Here is a 13,229-nt window from a genome sequence, read left to right on the forward strand (position 1 = left end):
AAGTAAACTAACGTAATAATCAGGAAACTATAAGTTGATAACTGCATTGGTCAATTAAACATACTGTGAGCACTGCCAGGTTCTCATCCTGATTACTGTGAAGAAAATCAAGTTAACCAACGTAATAATCAGAAAACTATAAGTTGATAACTGCATCTGTCAACTAAACATATTGCAACCAATTGAAAAGCCAAGGCAAACCACTACGAAATTCTCATGCAAGATGCCTAAACAAGGAAAGAAGCAATTGACTGTATCTAACCCCAAAAAATTGGGTCCTTAAGTCCTTAAACCTATAACAATCTGCTGGCTAACCTAATCTCATCCGCTACTCAGAACAGTATAACTTTGATGTTGAACTGACAGTTATAGAATCATAAAAATGACACCAGAAGTTTCCTGTTCTCTTCAGATACCAACTAACATCTTTGACCCTTCCTAACATGTTTAAAAAGAAAAAGAGTGTACCACAGTTAGCTCAGTTTTACAATTAAATCATCAGAAACCACTGTTAATCTCCCAAATTCTGCATCAACCTTTCTCAGCAGTCTATGGTATTGATCAAACAGTGAAAGCTAAAATTTCAAGCCATTCTTATCAGAATTTCTCTTCCAAACACTCCAAAGTGCGAAGCATTATTTCACACAAACTAATAAAAAATTCAACATTCAGAGATAAAACTAACTTTTACATTCATCCCAAGGAATAAACTAAACACATCTTTCAACCAGGATGAAAAAGGGTATAATTTTGCAAAATTTTCCAAATTCCACCTTTACGCAATGCCCAATATGAACCCCAAATTCAGTACAACTGAATTCAAACATGGTCCAACTTTACCTTCCCGAACGGCCTAAGTCTAGCCACATGCTTTCTCTTGCCATCTCTTACCATTAAAATAAACAATAAACAAAATATAAAACAAGAAACATGAATTTGCTACATAGGAAATGTGAAATTAAAAGAAGTAAACTGAACTACTTTTCATATTGATGATTGATCAATAACCCATAAACTGTGTACAAAAATCTAACTATCTAAAAACAATTGTGCAAAGAATCTACAAATGCAATGAGATTTCTTTCAAACATGAAGCCATCAAAAGAAATTCATTAAAATTCATGAAGTGTCAACTTCTAAGCCATATAGAACATTAGCATACTTCTCAATCGGATCTCCTTTCACAAAATACCTTTTCGTGACCTCCAACCACGCGTCCAACGTCAGCAAGCTATCGGAACCGGCCTGATGACTCTTTCCAATGGTACGCTTCACCCCCAGTGCTTTAGACGCACGGTCGAGCCCTCCATATAATCCAGCGCAGAACCTCATCAAGTGTTTGACGTCGTAGACTCTGTCTCCAAAGAACAAGCGAACGAGGTTCAAGAACTCAGTGAGTTGGTCCGGTAATAGCTTGCTCGTTAAACATTTCACGAGGTATCCGAAATCGTACGCGCAGTGGAAAGTGACCCACGTAACGGCGTCGTTTAAGACGAGTCCCGATGACATCATCAGTTCCGCGAACCGGACCGAGTCTATCCCAAATTCCCGGTTCCTTTCGAAATCTATGCCTTGACGACGGAGAAGCTCGACGGAATCGTGTGCATGGACATCATTCGCGACATCGAAGTCTTTGAAATTGAATTCCCAAACGAACTGGTTTTCGGTGCCAAGATCTGGTAAATTTCCGTCACCGTCGGATAAAGTGAGGCCAAGTTGGATCAGCTTGAGTAAATCGACGTTCGCTTTGAGGCTTCTATAATGCGCCGTAGCATTACCTGGGCGGACGTATTGGTCGCCAGAGGGGGAAGTAGGTCTGACGACAATGCCAGGGAACTCCGTGTCCATGGAAATTATCGGAAAGCCATCGATTATGGATCTGATTAATTCGATTTCAGACTCCAAATTATCGGACCAAACGGATCGGATGACGACCGACTCTCGAGGAGGAGAAGGTTTATCTGACATTTTCTTCGATCTTTTTCAAAGAAATCCGTCGCAGTTTCGATAAAGAGAACGAGATGTTCCTCTTCCTTTCCTTATCTTGGATTTAAATTTTTTTTTTAATTCAGGCTCTAGGGCTTGATTTTGGGGGAAAGACAAAGACCGGCTGAAGAAAAGACGAGGGGGGAGGAAAGGTGTTTGTAGAAAGGCGGTTTATTTATTGTCTATTTTTTAAATTAATGATGAATTAATTAATTATAAATTGTGGAGATAAGGACAGGTGTAGGTAAGGGCTTTTAAATTTTGAATTTTTTTATAAATATATATGAGATGTATAACATTATGATTTTAAACAATATTTGTTTTTTGTTCAAAAAAAGTAATATAAAAAGATATAGTCAAAAAGTAAAGCATTATTGAAATAAAAGAGTCGTGATTTTGAAGGAAAACCTTGAATTAAAGCACTACTATTAAGAAAGGACGGAATATTAGGTGAAACGGATGCATATGATGCATAACGGGAGAGGGCGGTTAAGTTTGAGTTGACCCTTTGTTTCTACCTCAAGTCGGCACGTAAAATTTGGCCTTTGCTGTTTGGCGGCCGCCCAATCAACCAAACGTGGAAACCGTGGGCTACTGCTGCAGAATAATACACCATTTCCTAAGCCAATAATAATAATAATAATAATAAAAGCAGTTTTATTTTCGTTGATGTCCAAATTTCTCCTGATATTTTGGTGACATTTTACAAGACTTGCAATGGAAAGCAAAGCAAAGGCTATCAGTTTAAGTTCATTTTTATTCAATTAATAAAGATACAGAATAAATGAATGAGCGAAGAAAACGTGGAAAAGTGAATAAAGCTTGAAATAATTTATTAGTCTTTTATTTGTTATTTGAAGTGACGAATCCAAGGGAGGGAATTAAAAAAAAAAAAAGAAAAGAAAAGAGAAGTTAAAAAGCATCGGAAAGCTTTGCTTTGCCAGTTGCGTACTTGACGAATGAGTCCCCTCTAGTGTTTTTTTTTTATTTTTTATTCCTACGGTGATGCATTGCAATATGCAGCTTATGATGCTTGATTGAATAGAAGTGTTGTGAATGTGACTTCTAGAGGCACTGAATTTCCAGCAATGCATGGAAAAGGAAGGAAAGCTTTCTCTTCAGCCTTTTATGTTTTCATTTGGAAGATTTCATTAAATTTGATTCCGTAGAGTTTTTTTTACTTTACGGTTGTTTTCTAGCTTCACATGATTAACGAGCTGGATGATGATGTGAATTGTGAAGACTTACGAGTGAAAATCGAACCATTCCAACAAAAAAACGTTAACTAAGAAACCAACCACCATTCAATGGCCGAAGTAAGCATCATTTCACATGAAACTTCAGTACTTAAACAAAACAGAATACCAAAATAACACAACAAAACAAGTTAAAACTCATATCTCTAAGGATGGTTGTTCAGGTCATAATTTTAAATCTTTTTTCGTTATTCATTTTTTATAAAAAGCAATCTTGTCATCTATTTCTTTAACCCATATATTATTTATTATTACTTGCATTCAAGCCTTTTATAGTCTGTCGCTAAAAACTTTGATCTCTCTCAAATCTAGAATCTCATTTGTCCTAACTGGTACAAATGATAGGCACAGAAAACCAAAATAACACAACTGATAAATTTTCTACAATAATCTTATAGTTTCTTTTCTTCTCCCTTTTGTTAGGTTCAGTATGATTAACATGCATGAAAAACTTATATCCCAACAGAAGAAATGCATAAAACATAAAGCAAAATGTATCCTCCATTCGGACTTCTTCATTGGTAAGTATGGCACACATAACACAGATCAAAGAAAGCAGGCTGAATTATTCCATCATCAGCAGTAGCAGGCCTTGAGCAAAGCAACCCAAGCTGTTTTAACAGCAGAAGTATAACAAGTCCTGTGCTGTATTCCACCCCTTTTTCATCTTGGGGGAGATAAAAAAATTGTTTTTTTGGTACACAAAGAGGAACAAAGAGATCAAAGAACAAGGAAATTCTGAAATACTTCAGGAAATAAAGAATAAAAAAAGCTAGAACTAAAACGAAAACCAAAAGGCTATTTTTAATATTTGACACACGGATAAAATCCCATTAATCAAACAGCATCCTTCAACAGAGTTTGACAAAAAAGGATAACGAAGATGAAGCCAAGGAGAAGTAATTGGAGAAGCTTTTCAGAGCATTCCCCAGTATGTTCTTAACTTAAACAGGATCAACAAGCGTTACAAACTATATATTGCATACCACAAATGCAATTAGATCCAGGATATCTATATGACCTTGAGAGCTAGAAGTTGGTACCCTCAGGAGGTTGGACCAGCTTTCGATTATGTGGGGCTGCCATCTCCTTTTTGAGCTGTGTCAGTATATCCTCCATGGTATACTCCCTCTGCCAATTTGCAAGAAGTCCAAACTTCTTTGATTCCACCTGTTGCAATTGGATACCATAAAATTCTTGTCACTAGGTTTTCTGTCATCATACTGATAACAACATAAAAATACAGTTGCACAAATCAGAATGCCTAGATAGTTGAATTACTTTCAAAATTATGAGTACCCAGGTTCCATATATACAAGAAAAAGGAGGGGATGGGGTGATTAACACAATCTAACATACCAGATAGCACCATTCTCAAACCAGTGAATAGTTAAAATAACCAATCAATGAAAAGCAGCATCAAATTAACCAACAAATATGAAATAAAATAAACTGATCATTGCACCACAAATGAATGTAACATTATTAGTATACCACTCCAGTTTCATGGTTAACACAAGTCATGTTGATCCTTGAATGAAATCGGACGCTCGGTGGCTTCTCTGGATAATCTTTATCACAGAACAGCTTTAGCTGATAGATTCTACCTTCATGTACAGTCTGACAACAGGAAAATAAAAAACACCACAAAGAAAGAATCAGAAAAGCATGTACAAAATTATAGTTTTCAAATTTACCCACCAAAATCCATTGTTCACTTCAAAAGCAAGGAGTGTAGGATAATCCCACAATCAAGCACCAGGATACCACAATGCTAATTATTTGTGAAAAGAATTATAAGCCCAATAAGATAATAGCATAATCCCATATATATCACCCAGATCTTTTAGCCCCTTGGCTTAATAACCAAAACAAAAAACTGAGAACAAGCTTTAGATTCTCTGTTTTTGTCAAAAGCCAGGATTAATACTCAATGATTCAGAAGATTCACATATGATTGTCCATACAGACAAAGTTTCATCTAATGGAACAACATCAAAATATATAATATGTTGACTGAAAAACAAGCAATTACATTGTGAGGACCAATAATGGTGCCAGTCCAAGAGCGCATGTAAATATCATCTCCATCATCCATTCCATAGCTGACGGTACCATCTCCAATACCTTTTTCTCCACGCTCAAGCTCCTCCAGCAATCTGAAATTCCGAGGCACTGCAAAAAGAACTTATAATACTCAGTAAAACTCATGATCTTTTATGCTAATAACATGAGAAGTCCTAGCATTGGGCTTTTAATGCTAAAGAATTTCTGTCACCAGAGTAGGTTGAGAAAGATAATTAATCTTTCCATAAGACCTCTTCCATTTCAATCATGTAACCATGATTACCAATCCCATTGCCTAAGCATAATCATATTACACCTGCCATAGATTAATTATTTGTCTCACTTGTCAACATCATGGATGAAGGAGCTCCCAAAGCTTCTTGTATATCAGAACAAGCTTGTACTAGTTTCATTTTATTCTAACTACACTGAAGGTAAAATAGTGACAACAATCCCTAGAGATTCATCGTGATGATATTCAGAGGTAAACATATTTATGGCAACATATAAATAAGAAAAAACACTAAGAGTTATTACAATCTCCTGCAGCTCAAGGTTCATATAAACCTCTATAGGAGTTTGACAATCCAGGTTGCATACAAGGGAAAAAGAAGTGGCAACAATAATGATAAGAATGACTTGTTTCCAATGTACTAGTTTTAAAACAGATTCCCAAAAAGCGCAGGTATACTTTTATAAGCCAAAAGAACTTCATAATCATCAATGCCTCTATTGCGTACTTGTAAGAGAAAAAAAGAACCGAATAGATAGAAATATGCATTTCTATATTCTTTAATTCAAGATTTTATGTGCAAAACATATTCAAACAAATACTAGAGCACAAATCAACAAACATTCTTATAAAATTTCAGGCGGCAGTATTCGCCAGGCATTTCTAATTGTTAAATATAAGGCTTGTCAGCAAAATATATATAATTTTAATAAATAATTATTAACAAACAATAACACTATTCATCATGAAACTAAAACATTATAAGATAGACATAAAAACATACTTTACTAAAACATTATAAGATAGACATAAAAACATACTTTAAATTGCTGAATAAATACTCAAACTAGACAAAAAGATTCATATTTTAAATGGAATATAATAGCAATCAACCCAACCCGAAAACAAATATAACAATTAACGGCAACCCAAAACATTAAATAAACAATAAAACAAATAGAACAATAGAAGAATTGAGGGAACCCCTTCAATTCCTTATCTTAATCCATATAAATTGGCAAAACCGAAATATAATAACTGACTATACATGAAATAAACGATAAAACAGCAAAATCTATGAAACCCATGAATGGAATCTACGAATGATTAGTAAAAACGCAAGATCAAGTGGAGAAACAAAGGGGTGCATTAAAAATAAAGAGAAGAAGGGAGAAAGGGATCGAAGGGCTGACCCACGACACTCGATCCACCTGAGCCAAGCGTCATGGGTGGTTCACTGGAGGTTTTGTTTGATGGGTTTGGAGAGATCTGATCGATGAGCGAGATTGAAGATAGAGAGAGAGGAGTCAGAGTAGAGAATACGGTGAAAGAAAGGCGACGGGAGGCAAAGCCACTAGCTATGGGATGGGGAGAATAAAGGGGACATTTTAGTTTTATTTTATGTTATTAATATGATAAAAATAAAAGAAATTTTATATATTATTATATATATATTTTAGAAAATATATTATTGTATTTTTAATTTATTAATAAATTTTTAATACAATTTGAGATAAAAAATTATATGTGACGGATTTTAATGTAATATTATTAGTTAAAAGTAATTAAATTAAAATTTGAATTTAATAATTTTTTTACTTATAATTCAAAAAATAAATTAACAATTCAAAAAAAATAAAATTGACCAAAAATATAATATTAAATTTGATAATTTAAAATATAATATAATTATATGATATGATATTATAAAATATTTTATTAATTTAAAATATAATATAATAATATAATATCATATGATACGAAAAAAATAAAAAATAATATAATTTAAAATTTTAATAATAATTATATATAAATTTAATAAAATAAAAAATATTTTATATTTTTATATCAATATAAATTATAATTCAAAATTTTTATATAAAATATAATATAAATACATAAATTTTAATATTTACATAAAATAAATATACGATTAGTGAAATCTAACGTTGCTAACACATTATTTCCTCCTAAATAGGTGCCTAATGGGTTTTATTAATGAATTTGAGCTTTTAACTTTTGTGAAGTAAACGCATGAACGTTTATATTTGACTAGAATGGGGCACATCCATTATGTAAGTGGAAAAATATGATTTTTTTTAAAATAAAAAAATTATATTTTGAAAGATTATAATACATACAAAAGTGAGTAATTATATTTTAAATAAAAAAGACATGCAATATTATGCATCATTGATTTATATTTTTATAATTAATTAATTTTTTGATTTTTTATATATAAAAATCCAAGGGAAAGGTTTCTGAACATCGTTACTCTCTAAAAGTAGATAATAAAAATTAAATAAATATGAAATTCAAGTATTTGACTTAATAAAAAGTATAAATATTTTTCTTTTAAAAAAATAAGATTCAAATCTCTATATTGAAAATAAAATAATAATTAGCTAAAATATGGGTTGTTATAAACTTATATAATTAACAAAAATTTCACTAAACTATAATTAATTATTTTCATGTAAACTAATTCGATTTTTTTACAAGTTTCCTTCAAATAATTTTAAAAAATTGGGATTTAAGAAATCATTTTAAATTTGAAAATGGTAATTCATATCATATTTTGCGTTTTAAAAAGGCATAGAATAATTGAGCAAAGTTTTTCTTGTTCTATATTTTCTTCTCTCATAGAACAACATGGGTGTTGAAAATCATTGACCCTAAAAGTGGAAGAGCCCAGAGGCAGTGAAGTCCATCAAAGACTCTTCAACACCAGATTCACGTTTTGCCACTGTCCTCCGAGACAGAAAGGAAAAAGAAAGGTTCAGCCAAACACTGGCTGTTTGTCTCCGCTATTTTCCACCGCTCTTGCCCGGTATCATTGCGTTTCTTTCAAATTTTCTGCTAGTTACTCTTTTATTTGTCTGGGTTTCTCATAGTTTATCAGATGATTCAATGGAGGTGATGATATTGTTTATGCTTATTAGATGTTTGATGAAGTGCCTATGAGAAACGGAAACCTTTCCTTTGACTTTTGCATTTGTTTTCTAACGAAATGCTTAGCTCAAGTTAAGGTAACTTAACCTTAGTTTTTTTTTTTTTTCCTTAAAATCCTTATGTGTGATTTCTCATTTTTAGGGTGGTTAAATTTTATGTTTAGGTTGCTTCTTTGCTGTTTACTGGGTCGATTGAGAAGCTGAGTATATAAAGTACGGATTAGAAAGAACTAACAAAAACTTTATAATTATCGCTGTTAAAAGATTGCCTTTCCGAAGTCCACTCATATGCTTGAATATTTCTACTAATTTGAATGACTTGTCATTTTCAACCATACATCATCTAATATGTGCATTGGAATTTTTGCATGTGCCCATACTTAAGTGACATAGTTGTTCGCCAATGGCTATTTAACTTTTAAGGTTCACATCTTTTTAGTATATGCAGTGGCTCAAATGAACCAATTTTTGTAGCCTTGTAAACAATCAATGAAATTGTTATGTTTTTGTGTTTTTATGATGCTTAACTATGGAGTAATTGGCGCTTCTTGTTGTTGAATTTTCAGATAACTTTGTCTGTATCACTATTGTTGTTGGCAATGCAAGTAATTTAAATGATGTTGAGCACTTATTTATTACAAGGCAGTATAACAAACCATTTCTTTTTTCCCTTCTAAGTAGTTCATGGTTTGTTGGCGTTGAGTATTGTTTGTTCTTGCAACTGTCAACACCAAAACCTAATGTGCATAATGCTACATTATTGAAACTTTAGCTTTATGCGTAATAGTTTATTTTCTTTCTTGTAACATATTAATTATTCTTATCTTTTCTTTTAATATTTTTGTTCTAGATGTCTTTGTATATTGGCCGTCTATCATCTCGCACTCGTAGGGATGAACTTGAGCGTGTTTTCCGAAGGTTTGGAAGATGCAATGTACGGCTGAAAGATGGCTATGGATTTGTTGTATATGACTATCCTCCAAATGCAGAGAAAGCTTTGAGAGCATTTCAGGGAAGAAATATCTGTGGGGAGCCATTAACTCTCACATGGTCAAATAAACAGCCTAGACCTTTCAAAAAATTTGCTAGGGCTGATAGATCCTATGAGCCACTTAGAGTTAGGAGATCTTCTAGAGGTGGAGGTCATGGTAATAGAAAATTGGATTTAAATGTTAAGCAAGATCACAGCATGAATATTGAACAACTGGAGAGTCATGGTGTCAGGCTTAGTTCTGCTGACTTGCTTAATGCGGAGATGGACTACTATCTAGACCATGTTAAAGTATACACAAAGGAAGACAATCATGACTATGGGGAAGATTTGCTGAATGGAGGCGGTCAAGTTGAACCCAGCCTGATGGATGGTGATAGGTGGGATGGGCAATGTCATAATCTGTCTATTGGTAATGACATTGAACATGAAATGGCATTTGACCGCTACATACGTTATGACAAGAAAGATGACGATGAAAACCATAGAATTGTGTACGGTGGTTCTCCTGCTGCACAAAGCCCTCAAGAGAAAATAGCTAGAGAGCTGATTTGTGAAGGAACTATGAACCATCCTGAGGATTCAAAAGCGCAGCAAGCTTGTTACCTTTGTGGTGCTTTGGGTCACAAAAAGCATAATTGTTCCCATGAAAATACTTCAGGAAGATATTTCTCTGTGTTTGACAGCAGACAGGATGATGTTATTAGTAGAGGAGATAGAGGACAAGGTGGCCTGGAAAGTTTTGGATCCAATACTCAGGCAAAGCTGCAGCAAGATAGGGATCCCCTAAGAACAAAGCAATTCAACGATACCAGAAAAGCATCTGGTTCTAGAAAGCGTGGGAGATTGATAGAGAATGGAAGCTCCCCTATTGCAAAGAAAACTGACAAGGCTTGGGAAAAGGACTATGGAGGAAAGAAGCGAAGTGAGAGGAGAGGTGGAACTCCTAAAAGACATAGTGCAAAGAAAGCAAGGCCTTCTCCACTTCATCCTGATTACAATGCATCCAGATCAAGCTCAAAATCTAAATCTATAAAGCATATGCAAAGGTCAATTTCAGGGTCTAGATCAAGATCCAAATCATCCAGGGCACGCTTGTCATCTACTGATTTAAGGTCCAGTTCAATATCACAATATTCTAGATCCAGAAGTTCTAAGTCTAGCTCAAGGTCAAGCTCTCCGACATCCTTGTCTTTGTCTGTATCCCTTGGTGGGCATTTACCATCATCCTCGAACAAGGGGCACTTGAATTTTAAAGGCACTTTGGATAAGTCTAACTCTCCTGAATCCAAGGAGATTATAGTTGGAGGAGAATCAGCAAAAGGTGATGTTGAATTGGAGAATGTAAAATGTGAAAATAGAATTACTCCAGTGGCTATTGAAAACGTTGGGTCATCTGCCAAAGTAGAAAATGAAGTGGAAAAGGACCAAGCCATGCAGAGAGGTAACAGTGATAATCATATGGCACCCAGGTCAGGGTCTCAAGTAAAAAATCCAAGCACACCACTTTCAGAGAAAGCTCCAATTTCTGCTGGAAGTTTGTCTCCCGAGAACTTGAGAGAGATCAAGGGCAGTCGAGATTTTGATGCACTGACAACTGAGGATGTGATAGTACCACATATAAAAAATGATTCAGAGCTTACCTCCAGCCTTTCAACAAACATATCTCCTGAGGAGTTGTGCATGGTCATGAAGCATTATGGCCTAGAACCTCCAGATGAAAATGGAAGACATCTATCTGCAGAAGCTTACTTTGGTTCTGCTCGCTTGTGGCCTTGGGAGATTGTCTATTATAGGAGGTTAAAGAAAGGTCCTATTTCAACTGAGAACTATGCCAGGCGAGTTGCACAAAATAAAGAATTTGGTATTGTTGACAAGTATATCAGAAGCAGTAGTGGTTGGGGAGAACTGAATCACCCATGATAAGCTTTGTAAATGTTGTGACAGCTTATTTTATCTTCTCAGGGAGCATTTGGGCCCTATTTTATAGTATGGTGTGGGATTTTGCAAGATAAAAATCTGAATCTGAACAGGTAATCTTCTAGAAAGTATGCCATATGGTTGCCCTAACTGCATTGCTAGAATAAATATAATATCCTCTACATTTTCCTTTCTAAGAATATTTTTATACTAATATGATAATTATGGATATCTCAATTTCTGAAAATTTTTTGCCTATATGCTATGTCATTTACTAACTGTCAAGGCTTCTCTTGTCGTGGCAAATGTGTAAAGCTTTGTTGTTCTGCATTTCAATATTATAATTCACTTTAGTTCTCAAGCTCAGTTTTGTGATTTATCTTTAACTTAATGGTTTCATAGCTAATGTTTTTCCCTCAGAACTATTAAAATTTTGTTCTGTTAGTGGTATTTATTGCATAGCATATTGGTGCTTCAATTAAACTCTTCAAAAAATATGTTACTACATCTTTCTAAATTTTACTGATAAATGCTTGTGAATTATGAAGGTTTTGATTTAAAATTTTGATATTTATGCATTCTGTGGTGCAAAGTGCAGAGGCATGCATTTAGAAATTTCACTTTTGGATATGAGCACTGCATGTTGACCTTCATTCTAGTAACAAAGTCTAGGGTTGCAATTTGTGATAGGTCTTGTTATTTCATGTTTTTGGTGGTAAGTTAGAGTCCTATGACCTCAAACCACCCTCAGCAAGACGAATGTAATATTTATGTATTTGAGTTATTTAATTTGTTTAGAAAACAACAATTGCTTTTTTTTTTTTTTAAATTATTGGTATTTTATCATGGTGAGTTAGGGGGGAATGGGTGGGGATGGGGCATCCAGGTGTGAACCCAAGACTTGGTAGTACGCCTGGCAAAGGGCTGGATACCAGCAAGCTAGAAGTTGGTTTTTTTGCTTGTCTAACATATGCATATTGAAGTGAGAAATTTTAAGTTTTACCTTATCATATAAAGGTGAAGCACCACAAGAAGAGATAGCCTTTGTGCTTATTTAACTTGAGTTTGTATGGTAATGCTTACAGACAAAGCTAATATGATTCTAAAGACAAATATGCGATCAGGACAATGTGAGATGTAAGATCTGATGACAAGCTGAATAGCATCCAGATTGAAACATTTTCGTAGATTGATCTGAAGTCAAATGAGTAAGCAGGTCTTCAAAAGAAAAGAGTTATATATGGCCTGTTCCTTGATCCTTTGCAGGTTTTTATTTAATACACTTCAATTAGGTTAACAGAGTCAAGCAATATTCAAATAAGCTCTAGTAAACATGAATCATATGGGTTCATTGAATTGGGTTGCAAACCAGTGTCACAGTCTTCCTCTCAAAAGTTTTCTCATTTCTGAAATTCATAATAGTGTTGATAAATGTTGTTTCATATGTGTGATTAAGGAGCAGCAGATTCCCATAAAATGTGAAAATCATATCTGACAATGGTCTGTCAGATCTTGTCTTGCAAAAGTTTGACTAGGTTGTTCTCACTAGCAGCCCAAAGTCATGTTATTATGAAATAATCTATTGACTTTGAATAAACCACTTGATAACATGTTTACCATTTGGCAGATTTTCTCTTGTGAATTTGAACTATTTGGTAATTGGCATCAAATGCATGGATAATGGGGGAAAAAGCAATTCAATGCATTATCAATCTATTCTAGAAATATATATTTTTTTAATTTGCTATTTTCTTGGGAATGAAAATTGATATCTGGGATTCTGGCTGGTGTTAAGGTGATCCAAGAGGATTTCTCATATCAGAGAA

General features: G+C 34.1%; 2 protein-coding genes and 1 pseudogene across 4 annotated transcripts; 1 reads left to right on the forward strand and 2 right to left on the reverse strand.

The window, feature by feature from the left end:
* Positions 1 to 953: 953 nt before the first annotated feature.
* On the reverse strand, positions 954 to 2,169 carry LOC111311669 (putative CCR4-associated factor 1 homolog 11 pseudogene; annotated as a pseudogene). Its single transcript, XR_016341266.1, has one exon. The product of XR_016341266.1 is annotated as a putative CCR4-associated factor 1 homolog 11 pseudogene (transcript).
* Positions 2,170 to 4,021: 1,852 nt separating this feature from the next.
* Positions 4,022 to 6,908, reverse strand: LOC111311670 (ubiquitin-conjugating enzyme E2 variant 1C). Its single transcript, XM_022911261.2, has 4 exons — positions 6,735 to 6,908; positions 5,278 to 5,417; positions 4,737 to 4,862; positions 4,022 to 4,412 (listed from the first exon to the last, which is right to left on the reverse strand). The coding sequence occupies exons 1-4, from the start codon at positions 6,766 to 6,768 to the stop codon at positions 4,272 to 4,274; spliced, it is 441 nt and encodes a 146-aa protein (XP_022766996.2). The 5' UTR covers positions 6,769 to 6,908; the 3' UTR covers positions 4,022 to 4,271.
* Positions 6,909 to 7,929: 1,021 nt separating this feature from the next.
* Positions 7,930 to 12,998, forward strand: LOC111311671 (uncharacterized). 2 transcript variants are annotated; one of them, XR_002692657.2, is made up of 3 exons: positions 8,164 to 8,371; positions 9,343 to 11,516; positions 12,489 to 12,998. XR_002692657.2 is itself a non-coding variant. In XM_022911263.2 (2 exons), the coding sequence occupies exon 2, from the start codon at positions 9,343 to 9,345 to the stop codon at positions 11,404 to 11,406; it is 2,064 nt and encodes a 687-aa protein (XP_022766998.2). In that variant the 5' UTR covers positions 7,930 to 8,371; the 3' UTR covers positions 11,407 to 11,603. The 2 variants fall into 2 exon arrangements, 1 of the variants encoding a protein (XP_022766998.2); XM_022911263.2 differs by lacking the exon at positions 12,489 to 12,998 and having other exon boundaries at positions 7,930 to 8,371; positions 9,343 to 11,603.
* The last annotated feature ends 231 nt before the right edge of the window (positions 12,999 to 13,229 follow it).

The sequence above is a fragment of the Durio zibethinus genome, chromosome 1, assembly GCF_047325235.1.
Source record: "Durio zibethinus cultivar Kanyao isolate XHJ-2024 chromosome 1, ASM4732523v1, whole genome shotgun sequence".
In the NCBI taxonomy this organism is placed as follows: domain Eukaryota; kingdom Viridiplantae; phylum Streptophyta; class Magnoliopsida; order Malvales; family Malvaceae; genus Durio; species Durio zibethinus.